This window comes from Blennius ocellaris (genome assembly GCF_963422515.1).
Source record: "Blennius ocellaris genome assembly, chromosome: 21".
NCBI classification, from domain to species: Eukaryota; Metazoa; Chordata; class Actinopteri; order Blenniiformes; family Blenniidae; genus Blennius; species Blennius ocellaris.
This window is the reverse complement of record NC_137670.1, coordinates 4,156,900-4,181,368: the sequence shown is the minus strand read 5'-3', so window position 1 is coordinate 4,181,368 and position 24,469 is coordinate 4,156,900. Positions and strand designations below refer to the sequence as shown.

Below are 24,469 nucleotides of genomic sequence, written 5' to 3'. Positions count from 1 at the left end.
CCAACAACTAAACAAAAGAGCATTACATTAAAAAAATAAGCATCTGAGGCAACTGAGTGGATTTATGTAGCACTTAAAGCAGTGTAATGAGACAAAATGTTTTAATTAGGCCATGTTACAGTCTTGCAGTCACAAATGAAAAAAAACAAACATTCTTTATGGAATATTTGTTTAAATAATTGAAGAAGATAAATATCATGTCTGCAGCTATTGTTTCTCACTGTTTCAAAACACGTGCAAAGAGGGGATTCTGCACCAACACCACCAAAGTGTTTAAATTTGTCATGGTTTGAGCTTAACAATATGCTCCAAGGTCACATGAGCAAAGTCCCTGATGCTCCTCTGGGAGATTCCCGTGATGTGGCTCAGTTCTCCGATGACCTGCAAAGGATTCAAAGAAAGCAACAGTTTGTAAAGCATTGCTAATCTCATATTTTTACGAAAAACAATTCATTTATGAAATACACCGGTGTCATTCTATTTGAACCGTTTGTTGAGGTAATGAGTGGTGCCGGGGGGGAGAACGTGAGCAGCCTCTGACCATGTTGTGTCATTTCTGTGTAAATTGAAAAGCTTGGCTTAATGTGAAGAACTTAAAAGTGAGGCTCCTCTCTAAATGTAGAGCACATGCTGTGCGAAGGGCCCCGGGTCGTTCTTTCGCCAAATGTGGAGCTGCTACAGAGCAAGATGCAGCCTCCGCCCAAACGGTTGCTCCAAAGCAGGGGCGTCGAACACATTTCAGCTCAGTCCAACTTCATCCTGAGTGGGTTGCATCATTTCAATAGTGCCATGAAAACCTTTACATTTAAACTTGTAAGTGGTTCTTTGCTCTGGTGCAAAGTATTATAGTGTCTATATTTAAAAAAACTAAACAATTATAACTGAAAATTATTACAATTTTAACATCGAGTGAAATGTGAAAACATTTTTTGTTGTTATAGTGTTTAGGTGCAGAGCGAACAGCGATTGAGTTGATGCTAAATACTGTCCATATTCTTCACTTTATCTTTAAATGAACACAAATGGCTGCTTATTGCTCTTGAAATTCAAGCATTTCCAGTAGAGGATGTTACCACTCATTATATGTCCTTTTAAGCCCACAAGTACCAAAGATTCAGCTCAAGTCCATCTTAAAATAACATATATTCACTATTATGAACACAATTAACCCTCCAATAATCACCAGTGTATCATTTGCACAAACATTAGAAGTCATAACAAGTCATAGCCTCGACATACCTGGAGTCCCATATAGTTTCTTAGTGGTGAATTTATTACTGCTGAAAGTCTCCAAACAAATTGTCCACGTTCACCTCTTAAAGCAAATGATAAATGTATGTGTGGATTTCAAAGTAAAGAACTTTACAGCTGCATCGGAAAAAAATGTTTTTTTACGTGCATGGGACGTTTTACCTGTTGCCATTTTTTGACGTGGAGGATGAACGCGGCCACAGCGATGATGGCGACGCCCAGCAGCATGCAGTCTTCTGTCACTGTCACAAACTTCTCTCTGCGTTGGTCGAAACAACTCGGGTAACTTAAAGAAGTTTAATTAACCCCAGTGGTAAAGATACATTTCTGAACAAGACTAATCCACCTTGTGTTTGTTTTTGAAACGCCGCAGCATTATGCTTTTTCTTTGTGAATTGTCACATGATGACACGAGTTAAGATGCGAGTGTAAAATTTCCACAGTGGGATGAAATGTGATTTTCTGTTTAAATATGACATATTTTAAGGGGCGGGACAAAAGAACGATGCAGCAGAGAAATTAGTTACATGAAACCACTGAAGGTAGATTTGAGGATCACAAGACTTATATCAACATTATTCTGCAACGAAAGAGGATTTCATATCAAATCATTTGTCGCATCTTTGTCTGTTCAAGTTTTGTGAAATATATTTGTTTGATTTTTTAATCCAGTGGATATCATGCTTTCATTTTCCCAGTGTGTGCTGTGTCACTTTCTGTATCTCTATTCTCCACAGACGCCATGTGTTAACAGCCAGTGAATAAATGTTCTGGAAGAACATGAGCTGGAATAAACAGAGACACTCAATCACTGGTGTAACCAGCTGTCCCAATACCTCTGCTCCCCGGACGGGCTGACACACTGAACGGTGGCCATTAACAAGCTGTCGTAGATGGCCGTCCTCTCCAAAGTGATGAACTGGAGGACGTGGTGGCACAGGTGGTGGAGGCGCTCCACAGGGATGGACGGCTCATTGTGTCCTACAACAGTCCAGTCGGTAGCCGCTGAGTGAAAACAGTGATCTTCACACGTGTGCGTTTCTCGTGTGTGCAATCTCACCGAGCACCTCCAGGAGTATTTCTATGTAAACCAGTGGATTTGGGACGTTTAGTCTGAATTCCAGCCCTTTCAAGACCATGAGCTCTGATTCGAGGAGCGTCTGTTTGGAGACGCTGTAGCCGACCGACTGCAGGAAGAGCAGAGCAGTGCCGCTGTCAATCATCTGGAAAAGAGTTGACAAATTAAGGGGTGCAGTTTTACTTTTTATCACAGTGACTGAATCATCCGTGGCACAGCTTCAACCTACACGACAGTGAGTGGACATCTTGCTTGCGAGCTGCACGCACGTGAAGACGATGAGGGGGAATTTGTCCCTGAGCTCGTCACAAACTGCATCCTCGAGATTTTTCGGCTGATCGGCAGCAGCAACTGGAGGAGCGGGCGCCGTGAGCAAGTCTGCAAGGTGTTTGACCATGAACCTGCGAGAGAAAGCTATTCATATCACCACATAAAGCACAACGTGTGAACAATAAAGACTGTGAAATGTGTAGCTCACCTCTGAAGTAATTCAATGGCGTGGTATCCAACCAGTGGGTCAAGTCTGAGCTCTTTCGTTATCAGGAAGATGTATTCTGAGGCAGGCGGAGGAGAAAATACTTAAGACGTGAGCCAAAACACCACAGAGTACAACAAAGTATTAAATATGAATCCTGCAGGCAGAGACGCCAACAGAGATTTGGATGTTTATTCTGTGACGCGCTTTGTAACTCTGTCTTTGATTAGTGCTGTGAAAATAGAGATTATTATTCATATAAATAGCTTAGAAACAACAAAATAAAGGACTAGATCCTCCAGCAAAACAAGGAAATTACAATATAGAGACTGTTGTATAAAAAGTCATGTAAAATCATCCTTCATAAACTTGTTGGTTAAAATCAAATAATATCATAAAGTTAAAACGACAAAATTAGCACAATTTAAGTACGGAAATATGTTTCTGCTTTTGTATGCCTTTGTATTTGTGTACGTTTTGACATGCTCGTAATAGTAATAATAATTATATATATATATATTACATTATTCCAGCGGACGTAATGTGATTATATTTGTAATATTTCATTAATATTAATTCTCATCTTTATTTTATCCCAACAGGGAGAAAAAACAACTACTGAAAGGATCATCGCAGCTGTGTTTCTGGCGTGAAATTACTCGTGTCACACATATGAAGATTATTCAATTGATTATTTAATGACTTCCGTTAACATGTTAGCTTGCAAACGGGGCGACACGAGTTGTTTAATTGCAGACTATTTGTCAAACAAAACGATTTAAAGTGTTATAGTAAGCCGCTAAAACCAAATATCAAAAATAAACACTGCTTACCGACGAGTCTTTTTTGTTTAAATATCCCACTTTGGTCAGACAAACTGTCGAGGTTCTGTTTGTTTCCGGTGTTGAGGTCGATCAAAAAGTCCTTGAGCAGGTCGAAAGAGGCAAAACCAAACTTCAAACTTGGTTTGCGAGAACAAAGAAATCGTTTCGCCATTGATAGAACGTTGACTGAAACATGAACCTTAATAAATGAGAATAAATAATCTCCTTTTGAGTTTTAATTCCTATAACTCCCAGGAGAGAGCGCTGTTGTCACTGTTTTTATCTCCCGGAGGAAACAACGTTCTTTAATCGTTTTTGTATTGCCCCTTTGAATTTAATGCTTCAATTTAAGTCTTTAATGACGATGAACAAAGTGAGAAGAAAATGCAAATAACCCAACGAAATAAAAAAAAAAAACATCAATAAAGTATGGAAATAATAATAGTTATTGAAATCACACGTTACAAAACTGCAGTTGAAATTACTTTACTAATAAAAATGCATTGCCAAAAAGTCAAAAGTGGAATTAAATCGCAGATAAAACAGACTCAAAGAAAACAGGTCAAAGGGCAACACTCAATTTGACTCCATGTCACTCATGGCATCAAATCAAGCCAGAGATCTGGGTGTAGTCATGGACTCAGACCTGAAATTCAACAACCACATTAAGACAAAAACAAAGTTAGCTTACAGCCATCAGCCAACAGGTCTCAGTAAAAAAAAAAAAAAAAAAAAGATATTCAGCCTGTCCATGCAGTGTCCAACACAAAACTTCAGTCTCGGCTGCCAGTGTGTCAAAGGATCCACTTCCCACCCACTTCTTTTAAACCAGGCCTTAAAACATTGCTTTTTACACATGACTGATTCAATAACATATCTTACTCATTTTGTTACATTAATACAATTTGTACTTTTTCGTTACGTTTTTATGCATTTCTTAATGGTTTGTTTTAATGTTTATCATAATTCTAATCGCTAACGTTTCTCAATTGCCTTGTTATTAATGTATTTATTTTGATTCTTTGTAAAACATTGTAAATTGCCGTGCATCTGAATGGTGCAAGAGGAATACATTTACGCTGCTATGGGGACTACTAGGGGGACTTATTTGAATGGTGCACCCACAGTTGTAGATCTCATAACAGCCGGATGAGCCACGCCCGGTGTGCTCAAGCGCCCTGTAGCGCATCAATTGTCTTGAAACTCAGTGCTGCAGCAGCCGGACCGGACGGGGGTGACAGTAGACATGGCTGACAAGAAGGCAGAGTCTCCTTTCGCGACCAGGGTAGACCCGACCAAAGAGGGTCTTTCTCCGGAGCAGCTGTACTTCATCAGGCAGGTGGAGCTGGCGCAATGGAAGAAGAAAACGTCCCAGCTGCGGGCACGGAACGTGGTGACGGGACTAGCCATCGGAGCGATGGTGCTCGGGATCTGTATCCTTGATTAGCTCACATCAACACAAGGTGAACTATGTAACGTTAGCCTAGCATGCTAAAGGGACTGTGTAGGTTTTAGTGCACAACCCACAGAGATGTATGTGACACCAATTGCAACTGCATGATTTTGATTTAAGTTACACATATATATTCTTTATCAAGAGTAACATACATACATACATACATAATACCTGAGTAGTAAGCGAGTAAATGAGCCAGAGCCATGGCTCTGGGTTGGTACTTGAACGCACCACCTGGAGTTAACACACATCACACATTTTATTTCTGGTTTTGTAAGTAGTTGATTTGGAAAAGCGCATCAAAGAATCGCACTTTGCATAGTATTTATCTTGAAAAAAAAATCGAAATATTCCTTTTACACAATCATTAGCACCCCTCTTTATAATTTCTCTCTTCCTCTTTCCTCTGAAGAGCTACCGTTTGGTTTCTTTTAAAATTCCTGCAGGTTTGTTTTTAGTTTAAATTGAACCCTCCGAGTCCATTGTTCATGTAGATAAGGAGGGCTATAACAATTCATGTCTGTAGTTTTACTTCACTATAATAAAGATTGTAGTTGTAGCTGATTTTGAGGTCACTCAACTATTCCCATATCTTCTGTACCCGTTTTATATTAATGTTCCTGACTACTATTTGGACTGTCTTCAGAAGGCAGTCATCAGTCTCCATTGTAAAGCCAGAAAACCTCCTAATAGCATTAGTTTAATCATGGAGGACATCTGTAACCTCTTGCCCTTGACTTCATATGCCCTTTGAGGAACAGTTAGAAAGTTTTTTTGTTAAACTACTGAGTGTTTTTGCACCACTCAAGCACTCACACCTCAAACAGTGTACACAATGTGCACAATGAAGGTAGTCCTGCTCATTTGAAGTTTTTGAATTGGTCAAAACAAAATGCATCATACAGCATCGTTCGTACGCCTCACACACACACACAGGCACAGACAGATGTCCATTCTGAATGTAATCACGACACATGTACTTGATGCTTTCCCCTGTAAATATTTGCCTTGACCACTCACTCCCGTCCAGATGGCTACACGTTCTACTCAGTCTCTCAGGAGCGGATTATGGATGAAATCGACGAGGAGGCCAAGCGTGCGAGAACGCAGGGACCAAAGACGGGCGCCAATTGAGATGAGCGTGTTTCCGGGGTGTGGTTGGACTCTGCGTCCGCCTGGAAGAGAGGACGTTAAAGGCCACTGAGCCACTGATCTTTGTTCCATCAACTGTGCTGCAGATTTTTTTATTTTCTTTTTTTTATGTTGGGACAGACTTGGCAGTTCTTTTTTTTTGTTTTCCTTCAAACTGAATGCATCATCATGAAACGTACTGCAGGTGCAACAGACTGATCTCAACATGCAACAGAAAAGGCTCGGGCTGTATGACGCGCACACTATACACAACAAGTGATCCTGCTCCGTTCTCACAGTATGAAGGGAATATATGACATAACAGAGGCCTTGTAACACTGCAGAAGATCCAGAGAGATCAACTTGTTGGAACCTGTTATTTATGGTGATAAAGTGATTTGTAAAATAAAAAGTCTAACGAGCTGCTGATTTAATGTAATAATTTCTAGTGTGGGTGCAGCAGTGAACAGAAGAGCAGTGGTATGTACAATTTGCATTTATTTTTGTTCAAAATTTGATACAGAGTCGGATCTAGCCACCAAATCTCAAGAGTAAAAATATAAAATAAGACATTGTAAGGGAAAGGCACAGATTCAGCATGGCAGGACAGCAGCTTCAGAAAGCAATACAATTATATATTTACATTCAAATTTTAGAAATGAAGGATCCCCCCCTTCCTGGATATTTTAGGAATCTTACAAAAGTTTGATTCAGTGAATATTTTATAAGGCAACAGCTACAGATTCACAGCCAGGACTGGTTTGTCTGCACCCCACAATAAGTAGTGCAGCAAGCCGTTACTGTGATCAGACACAAAGTGGAGGGAAGTGGAAACGTGTCCAGTTTCAACCACACGAGTGATAAGTGACGGAGAAAACAAAACAGGGTTTGCTAAAGTGCACAAGGTGCTTGATCTATGTAACAAGCGACAAATTTTCTGCTGAGAAAAGAATTAAGGGAGTTGAAATATTCAATCATAGCTTGTAAACATGATCTAAAAATGCTTTGGATTATATACACATGTACAGTCAACGGAAAACGCCAGTAGTCTGAAACCTGGGTGGACTTTTCACAACTAATGATTATGAATCGATTTTAACTCGGCTACACGATTTAAAATGTGTTGTTTCTGCACTTCAACACATTTTAACCAAATTCAAAAGATTTTACTTCTGCTCAAGGATCCTACAGGCCAACATGTCTGACTTTGTGCAATATTTCTCGTATCAACTCCTCTACAAGTTTGTATTGATAGCTCGATATAATACTGGGATATGTTATTTTTCACTGTCTACAAATGGTGAACGTGTGCTGAGAAAGAGTTCAGAGTACCATCGAGTGTCCCAATCCCTATAAAAACTAAAGTTAGACGACAGCAACATGTTCAGATTGCATAAATGAATCAAGTTGTACAACATGAACAGGCAAGAAGTTTTTCAAAGTGTGAAGGAGAGGTTCAGGAAAGATCTGAGGATCATTGAGATGCTTTTTCCCCCCAACAGGAAATCGTGGTTAAAACGAGAAAATGTGGAGGGTAACACTATTGAAGTGTTGAATTTTTTTAAAGGAGTTTCAGTGCAAATCTATAACAGTTGCAGACTATATATAAAGCATTGATTTAATGCAGGAGTGTCAAACATATTATATTTCAGAGGCCACATTAAGCCAAATTATATCTCAAGTTTGCCGGACCAGTAAAATGGTGCCATAATAACCTTTTAAATTTAAACTTAAAAGTTTCTCTGTGTTGTAGCGCAGAGTATGTTTAATTAAAATGTGGATTTTTTTTTTTATCAAACAATTACTATTGAAAATTGCAACAATGGCAATATAAAGGCAATTTTATTGGATAGTTCTGGGGAAAAAATACAGTTAAATGTCCCAGAAAAACTTGTTGAGCTGGTTGTATAATGCACGTTTTTACAAACTCACCCTGACAGCATGGCTTTGGAGCCTCGTGAGGGCTGGTTGTGGCCCACTACCTTATGCTTGATACCCCTGGTTTAATGAATCCTAACATCAGCCCCTGGAAGGCAGCAATTACAGCTCTACCAACAGGAAATATAGACCCAACTGTACAGTCAGAAAAACTACAACAACCCCCCAAAAAAACCCAAAAAGGAGTGTAATAACTGTCGGAAAAGAGTCGGAGCCTCGCTGTTGTTCACATTAATGTGCTGGGCTCGATGAACAGCAGGGAGACAGACGAGCAGGAAAATCTTCAACTATTCTGTGTCAGAATCGTGGGCAGGGCTGCACGGTCGCCGCGCTCTGCGTCACTGTGTGACTGCGTCAAAGTTCGCTCAGAGGAAATCACAGGCTTCAAACGAACCGTTGATTCGGGGAGAGTTATTTACAAGAGGGCCGAGGTGGACCGGATCGGCATTTGTTTGGGTGATTCCGGCTTCACTGACGACGGTTTCTATACAGTTGAGGTAAGAGAGGATGTTTGCCAGGTTGTGAGCCAGTGAAAAGGGATGAAGTGATCCGTCTCTGACCCCTGCAGTCACTCTCTGATGAGGTAGTCCAGATATCCAGCGTGCTTGGCTGAGAGCTTCTCACTGGGGGACGAGAGAAAGGAAATGGTGACGATGGCTGTGTTTCAGTTGGGTTAATAAGGTGAAAAGCACATTCTGTCCACTCACCATTCTACTTATGTCTGTGGCAAAGGTCACACCTTTACTGGGTTTATCCTGCGAGCCGCCGCCGCTGCTGCCTCCCAGAGAGTTTCTTCGAATGATCCCTTTAGAAATCAAAACCAAAATTGTAAAAATCCTGCTTATGAAAGGCTGGGACGTGTTAGTGATGCAATAATTCTAAATCGGAGACGAGGATCTACGATACCTTGGAGGGGAACTATGTCCAGGCGCTGCAGGCTGTTTCTGCGAGACGAGGGGAAGCCGCTCCCTTTGGAGAGGCGTCGCTGTCGGCTGGACAACATAGCAGCAGGAGACACGATCCCGGGAGGAGGAACCTTCCCCATCCTCTCGTACAACTCCTCGATCTCTCGCTTCTGGGCGGCCTGCAGCACCTGAACCTCCGTCAGATGCCTGAGAAGAGACGGGTGTGTTATTGTAGCCAAAATCGGTTCAAGAGGGTTCAATGCATGAACTGCAATTTTTTTTTTTTATCAATTACAGTAATTGCTGTTCCTACTTTTCTCAGTCAAAACGCAACACTGAGACACAAAACTGAACAGCAGATGGCAGCAAAACTTCTAACCAAGCGATCAACCATAATAAACTAAATGGTGTCAAACTTACTTTACATCAGAGGCCACAAGGACTGGTACCTAAATTACATTATAATCTATAAATAACTGCAGCTCTAAATCAATCTCGAACATAGCATGAAACGTTCTCATTTAAATATACATTTTTACAGCTCCCAGAAAGCAGTGGATTTTATTTTACCATTTACATCTTTAAAGGCATAAAACATTTGGCCACATGAAGCTGAAATTCAATACTATAATCGGCTCGCTCATATTATGATCAGAATAACTTCAAAATCAAGAAATGATCTGTCAAGTAATCCTGATTACCTGAACAGACTCGCCACATAATACAGATTAACGTGCGCTCCTGACGGTCAAATAAAGATATTAGATATTGTCATAATTCCAGGATGTCCATTTATTAATATTATTTTTAACACTAAGCCTCCTCACATTGAGTGGTTCATGATATTTATTTTGTGGAAAGCACATTAAACACATTCTTTTTTTTTGTTTATCATGGATCATAAAAATACTTTATCTGCTCTGATGAGCATGATGTAGTTGCATACAGTATATTCTCTTTCAAGTAGATGAATCCGATCATTTGTTATTTGGGCCCGGAGGACAGAATATTCCTGAGTCTCGCTCACTTCTCTCTGAGCTCCTGAAGTTCTTCCAGCATCTCCTCGTCCTCGCTGTCCGAGTCGTCGCTGCTCAGGTACGGGCCGTTGCGGCTGTACGTCATCATCCACAGGTGGTGAAGGGCGTTGCTGTACTGCGGACTTCCGGCCGCTCCGTCCCACAGCCTCCCCTCCGTCTCCGCCGCCGTGACGGAGAGTCCGCTGTCTGCAGACGTTCCCATCAGGCTGAGGCTGCACGCTCTCCGACGACTCCTCTTCTTCGCCCTCAATCGCTCCCCGACAAGCTCTTCCTCTTCCTCCTCCTCCTCATCTTCCTCTTGATGTCTCTGCTGCTGCTGCTGCTGCTGCTCCTGGCTCAGGGCCCATGACGCCTGCCCCTCGCCCTCTTGCGGCCCCCCTCCGGACCCTCGGTGGGTGTGTGGGTGAGGAGGCGACAGGGTGAGGGAGGTGGACAGGCTGGTCTCGGACTCCGCCTGCTCCTCGGTGCTGCTTTCTGATTGGCTGCTGCCTCGGTCCGCCGGTGGAGGTGCGGCAGGTGAGGACGCAGCCACCGGCACCGGGGGTCCGGGGATGTCCGTGCTGGGCGTCACCTGGAACCGACCGACGGTCACTGGTGCCGACTGGACTTCTGGAAGGAAGCAGAGAAAATGCTGCTACTTAGCAGGAGGATCCGTCCAACGTCCACAGACATTTTCAATCGATCTGACCGGATTCTGACTGAACGAAATGTTTCTTAAAACCCCAGTCAATCTGTTTATAGTGTCGTTTTCGTCCCAAAACGTTTAGATCAGGGGTGTCAAACACATTTAGTTCCAGCCCAGCTTCATCTTTAGTGGATGGGACCAGTAAAATAGTGCCATAATAACCTTCATTTTTAAAAGCTAAACTTTAAAGTTTTTCTTTGTTGTGGTGCAGAGTAGCTGTGATGGAAATGTCTATATTTTCAGAAAACCAACCACCACCGAAAATGACTACAATCTCAACACATAGGCAATTTTAATGATAGTTTCTGCTGCAAAATACAGTGAAATGTCCACCAAAACTTTTCCTATGTTGCATTAGTGTTTGGGTCACTTGTGAGCAAGAATTAAAAAAGATTAAAAAAAGAGGAAAATCAGAGATTTGGTTAATGTTGAAAATTGTCCATATTGTTAATTTTGTCTGTAAATTAAAACTTGACAAATGACTAAAGGACAAAAGGCTTATCAGTCCTGAAGTTCAATTATTTACAGCAGAAGATGTTACCATTCATTAAATGTCATTTAAAGGCCAGAACCCAAAAAAAGAATCACCTCAAGATTAAAATAACATGTGTACACTATTATAAGTACAATTATAATCCTTCAACAATCACCACTGTATATTCTGCATAAACTTTAGAACTGCAAGTCATAAGTCATAGCCTCTACACACCTGGAGCCACATATTGTTTCATATTGCAGTATTCATTATCATTTCTTTCCCATTTCTTGGTGGTTTGGCCACATTGGAGCCTCTTGTTGGCCGGTTTTAACCCACAAGCCTCATGTGTGACACCCTGATTTAGATGACTAGTCCTCGAACAGCAGTGTTTACCAAGTGATGGATCAGGACACGTGATCCCTAAACCAATTTTTCCTCGGTTTGAAAGGAAATTCATGAATTGATTTGCCATATTAAAATAGAAATACAGAATGTGCTTTCAAAACTAGCATGCCCTGGGTTCATAATATCAGCCTAGTAAAAAGAAGGAAAAAAATTCTTTAAAGTTGGTGTGAACAGAGATGTTGTGAATATGGTGTTTTGTATGTGGCAAGCAACTATAGTTAAAAAGTCATGGCAGCTTTTTATAGCTACGGACTTATATTGTGATTTGTTGAAACTGTTTATTTCCCCCTCAGAACTTGACTCATAGAATTTTTAAAGCTATCAGTAGTTTATGGTCTCAGGTTGTTTTTTTTGTGAGCTTTGAGCTGAAAAAGTGATAAATGTTTTTTGTTTTAAATGACTCATCATAGTTTTGAAAAGCACACACACACCCACCCACACATAATGTGTAATGAGCAACTTGTCTTTTCTTTGTGGAGTTTGCATCTTTAACCTGAACTTTTCTTTCCTCCCACTGTACAAAAACACACATTTGAGGTTCACCTTTGACCCAGAACAGAACAAATGTATATAATATATAATATAATTTCACCTCAAATGCAATCTTGACTTGCATAACCAACGTTGGGGGAAAAAAAGTAATTTTATTTACAACAACATGTTTCATAAGTGTTTCTAATGTCTGAAACAGCTGTCAACAACTTTATTACTGTCTGTAAAGTGCTGCAGTGCCTCGGTTTGTCCACCGAGTGTCCTTACAGCAAAAGCAGGGAGAGCATCTGGGACAGTGCCCACTTGAACAGAGGGGCTCTGTTCAACGTGGGCTTCTGAGGAGGGCATAAATACAGTCAGGTGTGGAAGTGGGAGTAGAGGCCTGTAATGAGTCGGGCCGCTCGCTGATAGGCGGATCGCGGTGGGCCGGGCTGCCATCACACCTACGTTTGTGGTTATATTCAATGGAACATTACATCCAGTCTCCCAGTTACGCAACAACTCCCGAGGCACCACTAATACTTGATAATGTCGAGGGAGAGAGAGAGAGAGAGTGAGACTCAAACAGAGCTGGAAGCCGCTCAAAAAAGCCAATCGTCCATAACAGACACGCTGTGAGATATTTTGACCAAATACATTCAGTGGAAATGGGAGGAAAGAGAGTATGCAGTGTGGCCAGGGGTGTGTTTGTGTGTGTGTGTGCATAAGCATATGTGCGGGTGTGTTGGAGGTGAAAACATAAACATGTCATTTTTCCAGCTTCCTCGGAGCTTGTAACACTCGTTACGCAACGTGTTAATGACACAGATCTGTTTTGGTAAACATAAGCAGAAAGTCTTACTGGGCTCAGTGGATAGGGCTTTTGGATTTGGGATAGTCGAATTCATCTCGGGTATAACGGGGTGCACCTCACTGTTGAAGGACGATAGCTGGAAAGGGAGGAAAAAATATTCGCATTAGTGGTAAAGAAAGCAGGATTTCCATCATGTTGCACTACATTGACACTTCTGTTCTTCTGCAAACAGCGATATTATGGTCATATCATGTAAAACAACAGGAGAACCTGAACTACAAAGGAGTTTTAAGTTATATTTATCGACTATTTAACTCAATTTGATGCAGCACATGAGAGGCATTAAATTCTGAAAATTGAACAAGCAGAGATCTCTCTATCCTGAAAACAAAACATTGGATGTGTTTTTGATTCAATTTATGAATCAAAGCTGAATTTGCAACGAAAGAAAAAAAGTTATGAACTTTGCGAATCATCGAATTATTAACGGACGTCAGCAATTTATCTCAAGTCAAACTGATGAGAATAGATTCCGAAGGGGTGAATAAAAATAATGAGAAACGTTGCATTTCTTTTGTAAAAAGTCTCTCAGATTTGAACCAGATGAAACATCAAGGCGACTCACAGTGTTTTTCGGACTCTCGGAGGGCGACGAGGAAAGATCCGACGACGAGCTTGAAGTGGACACTTCTGATCCGGGGATCACCTGGGCCGGAAGCTGGGCTGAGTATGGGACGGTATAACCGTCATCGAGGGTCACGGCGGGGTAAGTGGATTGCCCCGCGTGCTGCACGGGCTCCAGGGGAGCCAGCGGGGGCGTCGAGGACATGGACGGGGGCGACCAGTGATTGCACTGCTGGAAAGCGCCTCCGTCGGCTTGAGGCATCTGTTCTGGGCTGTGGTAGACGTTCTGCACGGGCACGCCGCCTGCGGGGGGGAACGGAGACTCTGCCGCTGTCGTCTGGTAATGCTGAGGGTAAACGGAGGGGTAACCGGCCTGTGGGGGCATGTGGCCGGGCAGTTGGGGGTGGAAGCCCGGGTAGGAGAGCATGCCCTGGTTGGTGAGGCTCGCAGGAGGGATGAAAGACTGAGCCATGCTCATGGCCATGGAGATCACGTTGGCCAAGGAGAATAGGGGCTGCGTGTGAGGGGGCCACAAGGTGGGGTGCTGGGGGGCTGGCGGGGACATCGCAGCACTCTCATTGCTGCTGGGGCTCGGGGTCTCGCCCTGAGGAACGGGGGAGCTTGGGGCTGGGGAGGGAGCGGAGGAGAAGGCGGGGTTACTGGCCACTCGGGTGAGAGGAGGATGAGCCCCGGCTGGCTTCGGGGAACTGGGAGCTCCCGGATATGGAAATGGGAAGTGAGTGTGGCCCAGATAGGGGACGTGGTAGTGCTGATGATGGGGCAGGAGGGATGCAGGGTGGTGGTGCTGCTGATAATGGATTGGAGAGCCTAGAGGATGAAAAAAAAAAAAAAGACAACAGCATTTTTTATTGTTAACGTCCATTAAATAGGCATAAACTGTAAAAAAAACAACAACACACAAAATGTTTCCTAATTCCATCATTTAATCAGAATAATTAATGACTTTCCCCAAAGGGACACGTCGGATGATTCATTCCTTCTGTCTTTTTGAGGTTCTGTTAATACAATCATTACTCCAGCCTCCTGCCAAGAAATACACCATGTGGAGGCCACATCTTCCCCCTGCGTTCAAATAATGGGTTGCCATGGTTAGCAGAGATGTTTTGCTGAAAGCGACATCCGTCTTTAATTGTATTAACGAGACGGAGCCGCCTCACCGAGGTGGCCGTGAGGGATTCAGTATCAGTGGAGCCAGTGAAGCTTTTACAATTTAAAAGAGTTTAAATTGTGTGCGCGCGCACACATACGTGTGTGTGTGTGTGTACACCACTGTTCCGTCCTAATTGTGAGATTAAAGGAGCCACTACATCACACCGTGCAGGATGGTGAAGCATGCCAAATCCATTGATTTGACATTTACTTAAACAATGGCTCCACAGTTGAAAACCACTCCTCCTGTTGCTGATGATGCAAACCAGCCACAACTTTTTCCACGCTGATGGAAACCCGGGTTAGGCAACACTCTGCAAAAGTGGCGGCCGGCCAACAAGCCTTGCGAAAGCAACTGTGCAGTGGATGTCCAGCAGGGAAGCGACACACTACCGCGCGGGGGGGGTGGGGTGGGGGGTTGAGGATGTTTCAGATGGCAATTGAGGCTGGAAGTGCTGACATGCGTACGGAGGATCTGCCTTCTTACACTGACTTTAAACACACCCCCTGCAGTGGAGGTGGGCGGGGGGCATTGACGTGGGAGATTTTCCTGGAAATTCTCCCGTTGGTGCTGGCAAACAGATGTTGCGGACAAACGCAGCACTGGAGAAGCCCCGCGCTTCACAGCAACAGCATTCACGGCTTCCCTAAAAGCCAGAAAGTGTCCTCCAGGTGAGGTAATTACCCAAGAGGCCCTGCTGCAACGCAGACACAGACGAAAGCTTTGAGGTGTGGGCACGGCGAGTGGCGCCATGCGAACGCCTGAACAATACCAAGAAAGGGCCCCGAAGGAGGGAAGGAGGGGTTTATGGGCTCACTGAGCTTCACTTTGACTTATTCTTTGCCAAAAGGACTAACAATTTTTCAGTGTGCTGAAACAGTAAACAATGTCAGGCCTCTTCACACGGTGGCCGGAGGGAGGGGCGGAGGGCTATTTACCTGGGGCGCTGTGGAAAGACTGTGAGCGTAATAGAGGTCGCCCAGGTGAAGTAATGTCTGCACTGAAGACCTCTCCATTGACGCCCGTGGGAGAGGCACGTACCCCTATGTTCGGGTTAGCCACACTGTAGTCTTAAGACACACACACACACGTGCATTAGAGGAAACCCATGCACACAAGACAATACACACAATCATCAAGCACGGTTGAAAATGGAGGTTAATCTGGCATGGAGCGAGCTCAACAATGTTCATGAGGGTTACGGTTGTTAGTTGGTGATTGGAGACAGCAGCATGATGTTAATTCATTACTTTTTATCTGGTTTATTGTCTACTTATCCTTTTAATGGGTGAATAAGTGAATCGAACCCAACATGAGACTTACCAGGGAGAGATGAGGATGAGTGTGTTCGGGGCAGAGTGTGACTGTGAAGATTAGGCTGCAAACAAAAAACAAAACAAAAGACACATTTGCTAAAACTCTCAATGCCTTGTACTCTAATACATAATTATAATGTGATTCAAAGTTATCAGCAGTCACAGGCTCGATATGGGTGAATGCAAAGTGTTCATTTGAATTTACTGTGATGCACAACAGACAAAGGATCATAACTGTGTGCACACATTGATTTTATTTGAATACTACTACTACAAGAAAATACCAAATTGTATGATATACGGAAACATAATAATCCACCACAACAATGTTTAACAGACAATAAAATAAAATCACAATTCAAAAAATGTATGGAATAAATTTACATAAAGTGACATTTTTACGAGGGACTGAAATGGTCCAAGACAAACATCTAAACATCATTTTAATTCCTTACGTTTTTGATTATTTTTTGCATGAATAAACAAATGCAATCGAGATGCAACAGGGTGACGTGACTTTTATATGCTTAAACTCATGTATGAGTTTCTGATGGGATCTTGGTTTGAACTAAGGTGAGGTCTTCTGGGTTGTAGTATTAAAAGACAGCCTTTTTAACAGGATGTACAGTAATTACACAAACTAACTCGTCCATGTTGAATCCTGGTATAACGACCCTTTAAGCAAGGCGCTAAAACCCTGGATGAGGACGGCGACCCCGACACATGACCTCAGGAATTAATGTGCAGCACACAGGTAGAGAATAAAGACTCCTTTCTTTGTGAATATGAACACGTCCAATTAAAGTTTTATGGAGACCCGTTTCCATAATAAATCCTGTGTTATTAGCCAGTCAACATGTGCATTACTGTACTTTCATGCATTTACACAAGGTCATTTCATGGGGAGACTTTTAACCTCAATAATCCGGATAATTGGCTGCTATAATCCTGCATGTACAAAGAAAATGAAAAAAAAAACAACCAAAAAAACAAGCCTTTTCTCTCATTTCAGGGGTCAATTTTGTTCAGTTGAGTAGTTTTACTAGACTGGCATGAACAATTCCTCTCACGATCATTTCTCATCATGAGTCCTCTATATGTCTTTTCTGGCAGTACAGATTAATAAGGAATAATAGGAACTAGGTACATGTTTTTAGTCATATATTATAGCCTAAAAATATAAATCCACATCGAATCACAATGAATTAGTTGGGAGTTCTAAAAGCTCAAGGCGGAGATGCAACAATCATGATTTGAGGGACTTTAATCATCTGCAGTTTACATGCTAATCATTTTGGTGACTCCTGTTTTCAGTGGATCGTCTCCACAACCATGGGATAATTAGGGAAACAGTAAGTCAGATTGAGAGTGTGGTAGCCAGATTACACTGGAGATTCTTCACTTTCTTCTGCAGGTCGAGGAAAATCACCAAGACAAACACGGCGTTCAGAGCGCCGGATCTCTATTTATACGACGTATTAATAGAATCTCCAAACAGACATACTGCTGATAGATGACTCCCTGGGCCCGTCACTCTCTTCCTGAGTCAACTATCCCGACTTATTCTTGGAATGATCAAGAGTTGGAGAGAAGCCGGAAGAGATCCGTCCCATTTGCTTTACTTTGGATATAAGAGAGCCGGCACTATTGGTCGACTGCTTCAAATTGCTTGATTTGGTTGCAGTCTCTCTCTCCGCCATTAATAAACTATCCCTAAATCATAAAGGACAGGAAGAGTTTGTTCTCCGTGTCCTATAAAGAGGAACATATCTTGGCAGAACAGACGTTCTCCTTCCCGAAGTGGACAAACTGTATCAGCGCAGGCATGAGGTCATATCTGCTACAGGATGGCACCGCTCCCTACAACCCTTTTTTTCCTGGAACTTTGTTTTACTGCTTCACAGAACCTAAATTTATAAAGGTCTCGGCATATCCAAGCATAAATTATTTCACCCATTCACTGTGGGCAAATAGGTTTGGAAAGTTCATTATGTTGTGAGCGCTGGAAAGGATTTGTGGTTACGGGAACAAATAAACATGATAAAAAAATTAAAAAAAAAGCACAAGGAGACATTTTATGGCTTTTATGACACTGGAGCTTTTAGTAATATGATGTTCTAAGCGAAGCCTCCACCTCAGGTGGATGCAGGAACACTTAACCTTCTGTGCGTAAGGCCAAGTCTCAGGAGACTCTGTGGACACCGGAGAAAGCACTCAGCGGAGGATTTTCTTTATTAGGAGTATCGGAAGCGACACTCTCCGTCCTAGGTTCACAATTCTGCCTTGTGTAAGCTCAACACATTAAAGCTAATGTGATTTATGACTGGTAAACACATATGCGGTAACACTGCTTCCTCTTTTTTTTTTTTGGGTGTGATGTGGATTTACTGCTGACCTGTGACGACGACAAAGAGTTCACCCCGTCGTGAAACGCAGGCTGGGCCAGTCTGTGTCCGCTGGGGTGGACCGGCTGCTCTTTGGCCATCAGAGCCTCGGCCCGTTTGATGATGTCCCCCATGCGGTAGATAAAACCCTCTTTCTCTGATGGCAGGATGAATTCATTATGCACCTAAAAGGAGAGAGGTAGTGGTGGGAGGAGGAGCACGGTGAAAAGATAATATTTCATACAGTTAAAATAACTAATACAAAGTAAAAACAATTGTTTTCCGGTAAAAGACTATTCAGTGTTAAGGGATTACATTTAAATTATTAATACAAAACTGCTAAAGTTGGATCACCAGGCTTTGCCTTCTTTGAAACGGTCAAAATTAGATTGTCAAAAACTGAATAACACACTTTATAAAGAGCATGCCTGGAAAAATGCCACAAGTGTTTCGCTCCCGCACGGAAAAAGTGGGTTTCAAAATGTAATTTTCTCACTTCGAAGATCGTTCAATCTCTAAAAATGACTACAAATACTTGAAACGTATAATGTATGTATTTAATATCTGATAGCAAAATGCTGCCAAAGATTGAAATACAAGCACCTTAAACGGAAATAAGGACAAGATAAGCAATAACATAAACTTAGAGTTACAGTAGAATGACGAAAAAGTGCTTCTCATTGTTGCTTTATTGTCTGTCCACATATGAAATCGATCCAACTATTTTCAGCTAATGCTAGGGGAAAAACAGACCGATGTAAAATCCGTGGTTGAGCGGGGGGGGGGGGGGGGGGGGGGGGGGGGGGGGGGGGGGGGGGGGGGGGTCTCAGGCACATTTGCATCTTCATGCATTTTTGAGAGTTGCAGTGAATTGTGGGTCGGAGTGTGGTGATTGCTTCCCGACGACACAGCATAACTCAGCTCAACTAAACCTCTGCACTGAGAACCGCAGAGGCCGCCATGACGCCAGGCAGCCCTGCTGCGCCAAGACGCGGCAAACAAAAAGCCCACTGTGTTCTGGAGCACGTTGTCCCCGCCACCGCCGCGGCGTCAAGGCAGTGACTGCACACCGGTGTCACTCACTCCCCGACATCAAAAAGGCCGTTAACTGGAGTGAATCATGTGTATGTTCAGCTGAGATGGAGAGGAATCTGCCAAACGTATCAGCCGAAGTGAAGTCCTCGGTTTCTCTCTGTGCGGATTGTGGTTCCGTCTCTGAGGAGAACCGGGCGTTTGCGCGCGAGATAACCCTTATCAATACTGTTTTATGAGACTTGCGATTTGTTGTGGCCTGAAGCGAAAACGCGACGTGCAGGAGTCTAAAGAATCACACAGAAGCGTACAGAGCTCACACACATTATTCATGTCGAATGAAGTATCAATAGTGGCGGTAGGTGAGGGTGTAAATATAATGAAGATTATTTTAAATTAAGCTGTAGTGTAACAGATTAGACCGTTGCAGGCCTGTGCACAAAGACAGGCAATGCTGTTAAATTAAAAAAAAGTCTCACAAATTTTGGTCTGAGGAATCATGACTCTCACTCTTTTGAATCCCACTAAAACTAATGTAATGCAGGCGTCTTTCCATTTCATTTAGAATTAAATCAGTCTGCAATGTATCGTCACCATTTATGGAATCATGAGACAATGAATCCTATATAGATGAAATATATACAAATAATAGCACAAATATGCTCCTTTGTTAACAGATGTGGTCAAACTTCCCTTCCATGACCGTTCCAACGTTTCTATACGACATGCTTCAATAGATAATCAAGGCAGTGACTCTGAGATTTAAGGGATGTTCAGCGATGCGATGTGATTCTGTGTTTTAAATCCCAGCCGAGATGAAAAGTAGAAAAAGTTTTCACAGTTGCCAGGCTCGCTTTGCGGTCACGCTGGCATTTTTAAACGTCGGCCCAAAAGATATAAACACAGCTCATCCGCGACAGCTGTTGGGGCGTTTATTCCGCAGCATAACCTCCACAACAATGCTGCCAGCTTTGCTAGATGCAACCCAATACACGTTGGATTATTGTGGTTTTATTTTTACCAGCTGAGAACTCGCCGACCCGGTCTATGAAACATACGAGGGCATCACAACAACGGCCGGAATTCCTCTGTTGTGCATCAGAAACGATCCGGGAGCTTTCTGACTTCTATCGATTGTTGTCCGGCGGCGTTTGGAAGGAAGCACTGACACTTTCACATATAGTACCAGATTCTCTATAATTGGACCAAACATGGGCAATATCAATTCGCGGGACACGTGTCAGCCTTTGGTTGCTATATAAGAAGCTCTATTTTTAATTCTGGAGCACCTTTCCTCTGTTAGTAGGTCACAATTGTCTATCTGAGATGCAAGATATTGACTGATGCATAGCAGAAACAGCAGCTTATCGAGATCATGCAACATGCTGCTTTTTAATAAGAGATATAGTTTCACAAAGTTAACTATTAATGTGAATGAATGAAATATCTATATTCAAAGCTCATGTCGCTTGAGAAGTTAAATTTTAAATATTTAGATTTGAGTTATGATGTATCACAGATCCAGATGACGATTATAAAAGAAGAAAAAAATCTCAGTTCAAGATTTTAGTAATAATGAGACACTGGAGCATCAGCAGCTGTCTTGAGAGTTTCTTTGAATCAATAAAAGGCTCATTGAGGTCAAACTGCACACACAGATATCACGTCAGACATCACACATTTTTCAAATCCCATTGATTTCCTAACGGACGCTTTTCTAGGTCAAGGAACCACGAGGCCGCATTAAATCTGAAGTAAAAAGCGCTTATTCATAGTTCAACGTCTCACCATGACGGCGGCGATGTCTTCCGGGTTATCGCCGTCCAGGTCGAACTTGAAAGTCACCATCTTGTCGTTGTGCGTCTGCAGCTGACACTCCACCACCCGGTCCACCTTATCAGAGAGCTGCAGACGCAGAGGAGATCAATGGTGATGACGGGGCTCTGTTTGCTCGTGAGCAAAGTTTAACACAGGCCTGTGTCTGTGAACAAGCCAGGAGGCGCTGTAATCATTGTTTTATTCATCGTACCCCCGTGATGCGGAGCCTTGACCGCGCTCTCCTCTTGAACAGTTTCCCGGCCGTTCGCCTCGCCGCCGTCTTCTCGCTCTTCTCGGAGAGGCCCTCGTAGCCGTCGCTCAGGCCGGAGGTCACGTCGGACGCATAGCTGCAAAGAAAGGAAACCGTGAGCACTCCCGGTTCGAAAAAAATTTACTGACAAAACCCCGAGAGGATCCCTCACATAAAACAGTTTCCAAGTCCATTAAAAACCGAGCTGACACATAACAAACGGCACTCCATGTGTTGCAGCAACATGCGTCTTGTTTAGAAACGTTGCAGTTAAAGGACTAAATTAGAGGTGTTTATCCAGAGGAAGCGCTGCGTCCCTGTGATCTGCAGTGTTGGTAAAGTTTTGGAGAATATACAGTGTATTTTTTATATTAAAAAAAATATAAAAGCTTGGTTTCAGCTAATTCCTTCTCCTTTTGACCAGCTGCGGCCACAGACTCCCTCAGTCTTCGTCCTCCGCACAAGCCTGCAAACATTTACAGGCCTACTGGTTGGCAGCAACCCTCCCATCTATTTAAAAGTCCTCCACCTCATGGGTAACTCCAGTTCAGAGCTTGTTTTCACCTTCAAACAAATGGAAATTAGACTAAACAGGCTGAACATTTTGTGTTGATAGTTTAAACATTTATTCTGTTTGTGATTTTTGAAACGCAGCCCAGCTCATCGGTGATCGAGGCAGAATTAAGTTACCAGCAGCATGTCCTGGATCCTAAATAGTGCATGACAAGCCCGGTATGAAACATGACCCTCCTGACATTTATTTCAATTTATTATAAGGCAGATGTTGTCAGTTTCTTGCAAGTCATTGAAATGCACACAGAAAAGCAAACTATGAAAGACTGGAACAAAGCAGAGAAGTGATAACTGTGTAAAATATTAAGGTAAAATTGAAAACAAACATCTGAATAGCAGAAAAAAAAATACAAACTCTATAACAACTGGTTGAAAAGCTAACTAAAATTAGATGCTTTTATTGTTTCTATAATGTAAAATGGTCTGAAGTGTACATTTGTTTCAGTTTTAAGGACCTACAGTTGATTTTTATTTTAAATTCTGCACAGCATTGCATACACATACATTGACACTTGTTCTTGTTCTACATCTTTGAAAACCTAGAAAAGAAAACATTCCCTTACTAATTTGGAGGTTTTGACACTCCATGCCTGAGTCATTCATCGTGACAAAAGATGGAAAAGAGAATCACATCTCAGTTTGACACACACACACACACGCACACGATCCAGTCGTCCATCGCATGCTGAGAGCAAAGCCGCCCACGCCAACATCCCACCAACATGGAAAACAAGGCCTCCACAACATCTGAGACGCGAGGTTCACCCGTCACGTCTCCAGCTTGTTGTCGCGGCCACACAGATGTGGAGGAGGAGTCACAGAGGGAATACATGTCGAAGAGATTCACATTGATTTGTTGTTTTTTGTTTGGTTTTTTTAATGGGCCTGTAATCTGAACAAGGAGGGGACTATTGAGCCTCTGTGTTCTTAGAATGACTGTAAGCAGAACGGAGAGTGGAAGAAAGACGGATGTGGGACTTTACCTATCCACAGGGGAGTTGCAGCCGCTCGGGGGGACAGAGTTGCTGTGCTCCGAGTTGTTGGAAACTGCAATACTCTAGGAACAGAAAGGAGAGACATTAGTCACTTTTTCTCCAGACTTTATTCTCCAGGTTCAGATTTGCATTCGAAGCATTAGTTTTAAGGCACATGTGCATGTTACATTTAGAATAGAGGTGTTTGGACAAAATAAAAGACGGACTTGCAATTCCTGAGAAATCAAGGTAAACTAACATTTAGCTTTTGTATAACATACAGTTTTGGAAGTAAAGGCCTGATTTGTTAACATCCAAAATGTACAAGTTCAAGCAAATAGACTGTGACAATCGGACTGAAAGATATTGTATGTTTTGTTCAAGTGAAAGTCATGTGGAAAAACAACAGAAGAACAACAATAAGAGCAGGAACTAAGACCGGGTACAAAACAAAAAATAATTTGAAAACAGAGTCTGCAGATAAGAGTCTTGCAGAGCCAGCGGAGGAAATGTTTCTCACTACAATAACAGCAGAATGTTTTATTTAAGATTTCCTCAGTCACCCTGTGTATATCATGGGTCAAACTCATTTCAGTTAATAGATCACACACAGTCCAATTTTATCTTGAGTGGGCCAGACTGGTGAAATCGTGCCATAATAACCTTTAAATTGACATTTTTTTTTCCATTTGTTTTTTTTTCCATTGTTGTGCAGAGTATACTTGATAAAAATTTATACATTTCTACAAAACCAAAAACCTTCCAATGAAACTGGCTCCAAATTCAACATAAAGCCAATTTCAATGAAACCTTCTGGTGCAAAATACAGTGAGATATTCAAAAACTGTTGCATTATGGGTATTTTTCTTTTCTTTTTTATAAACTCAACCTTTTGAAAGAAATTGTTGAAATAAATCTATTAAAATCTCAAATAATGAACAATTTTTTATGTACAAAAAAGAAGGCATGTCTATAGGAAGACATAGAAATTTACATTAAATTGTAAAACCTGATTGGTTTAAATGTGCACCACCGATTCACATGATAGCTTCATTTATAAACAGTCACAACAGGTCAGTTTTGATTAAGGAATAAAAAACAGAGAGTAACTAAAACCTCTATCTATGGTCCTGTAACTTTGAGGAAAAACATAAAATCCACACGCATGTAAAACTATTTGAAATATTCATAGTATTCACCCAATAAATCATTTAATTAGTCCCCAAGTAAGAAAAAGTACTTTCTGAAGTTAGTAATTCAGGCGTTCATGGATTTGTTGCTTATTGTGCAACGCACTAGAGTGACTCGAGTCCACGTTTGTTTGAACTGGTGATGCTGAAAGACAGACGTCCAATAAAGCCCTCCAAAGTTCCCACCCT

The 24,469-nt window shown here is 42.2% G+C and overlaps 3 protein-coding genes across 5 annotated transcripts in view; 1 reads left to right on the top strand and 2 right to left on the bottom strand.

Annotated features, from left to right (window-relative positions):
- Positions 1-282: 282 nt before the first annotated feature.
- On the bottom strand, positions 283-3,800 carry cntd1 (cyclin N-terminal domain containing 1; the record flags this gene model as incomplete). Its single annotated transcript, XM_080516994.1, has 7 exons — positions 283-381; positions 1,414-1,510; positions 2,088-2,232; positions 2,312-2,474; positions 2,559-2,730; positions 2,808-2,883; positions 3,638-3,800. The coding sequence occupies 7 exons, from the start codon at positions 3,798-3,800 to the stop codon at positions 283-285; spliced, it is 915 nt and encodes a 304-aa protein (XP_080373120.1).
- A 1,053-nt stretch (positions 3,801-4,853) lies between these two features.
- On the top strand, positions 4,854-6,612 carry coa3a (cytochrome C oxidase assembly factor 3a). Its single transcript, XM_080517200.1, has 2 exons — positions 4,854-5,061; positions 6,115-6,612. The coding sequence occupies exons 1-2, from the start codon at positions 4,875-4,877 to the stop codon at positions 6,216-6,218; spliced, it is 291 nt and encodes a 96-aa protein (XP_080373326.1). The 5' UTR covers positions 4,854-4,874; the 3' UTR covers positions 6,219-6,612.
- Positions 6,613-6,703: 91 nt separating this feature from the next.
- Positions 6,704-24,469, bottom strand: part of wnk4a (WNK lysine deficient protein kinase 4a) — a 45,241-nt gene continuing 27,475 nt past the window's right edge. For 2 of the 3 annotated variants that reach the window (XM_080517198.1, XM_080517197.1), the window contains exons 10-21: positions 23,100-23,173; positions 21,505-21,640; positions 21,264-21,380; positions 18,455-18,628; positions 16,067-16,121; positions 15,682-15,813; positions 13,574-14,400; positions 12,997-13,084; positions 10,086-10,704; positions 9,060-9,265; positions 8,861-8,958; positions 6,704-8,776 (exon numbers count right to left, since the gene is read on the bottom strand). In XM_080517198.1, coding sequence (XP_080373324.1) covers positions 8,774-8,776; positions 8,861-8,958; positions 9,060-9,265; positions 10,086-10,704; positions 12,997-13,084; positions 13,574-14,400; positions 15,682-15,813; positions 16,067-16,121; positions 18,455-18,628; positions 21,264-21,380; positions 21,505-21,640; positions 23,100-23,173 — 2,529 coding nt within the window. In that variant the 3' untranslated portion in view covers positions 6,704-8,773. The remainder of the gene's footprint in view (positions 8,777-8,860; positions 8,959-9,059; positions 9,266-10,085; positions 10,705-12,996; positions 13,085-13,573; positions 14,401-15,681; positions 15,814-16,066; positions 16,122-18,454; positions 18,629-21,263; positions 21,381-21,504; positions 21,641-23,099; positions 23,174-24,469) is intronic. The other variant, XM_080517199.1, reaches the window with a different exon arrangement.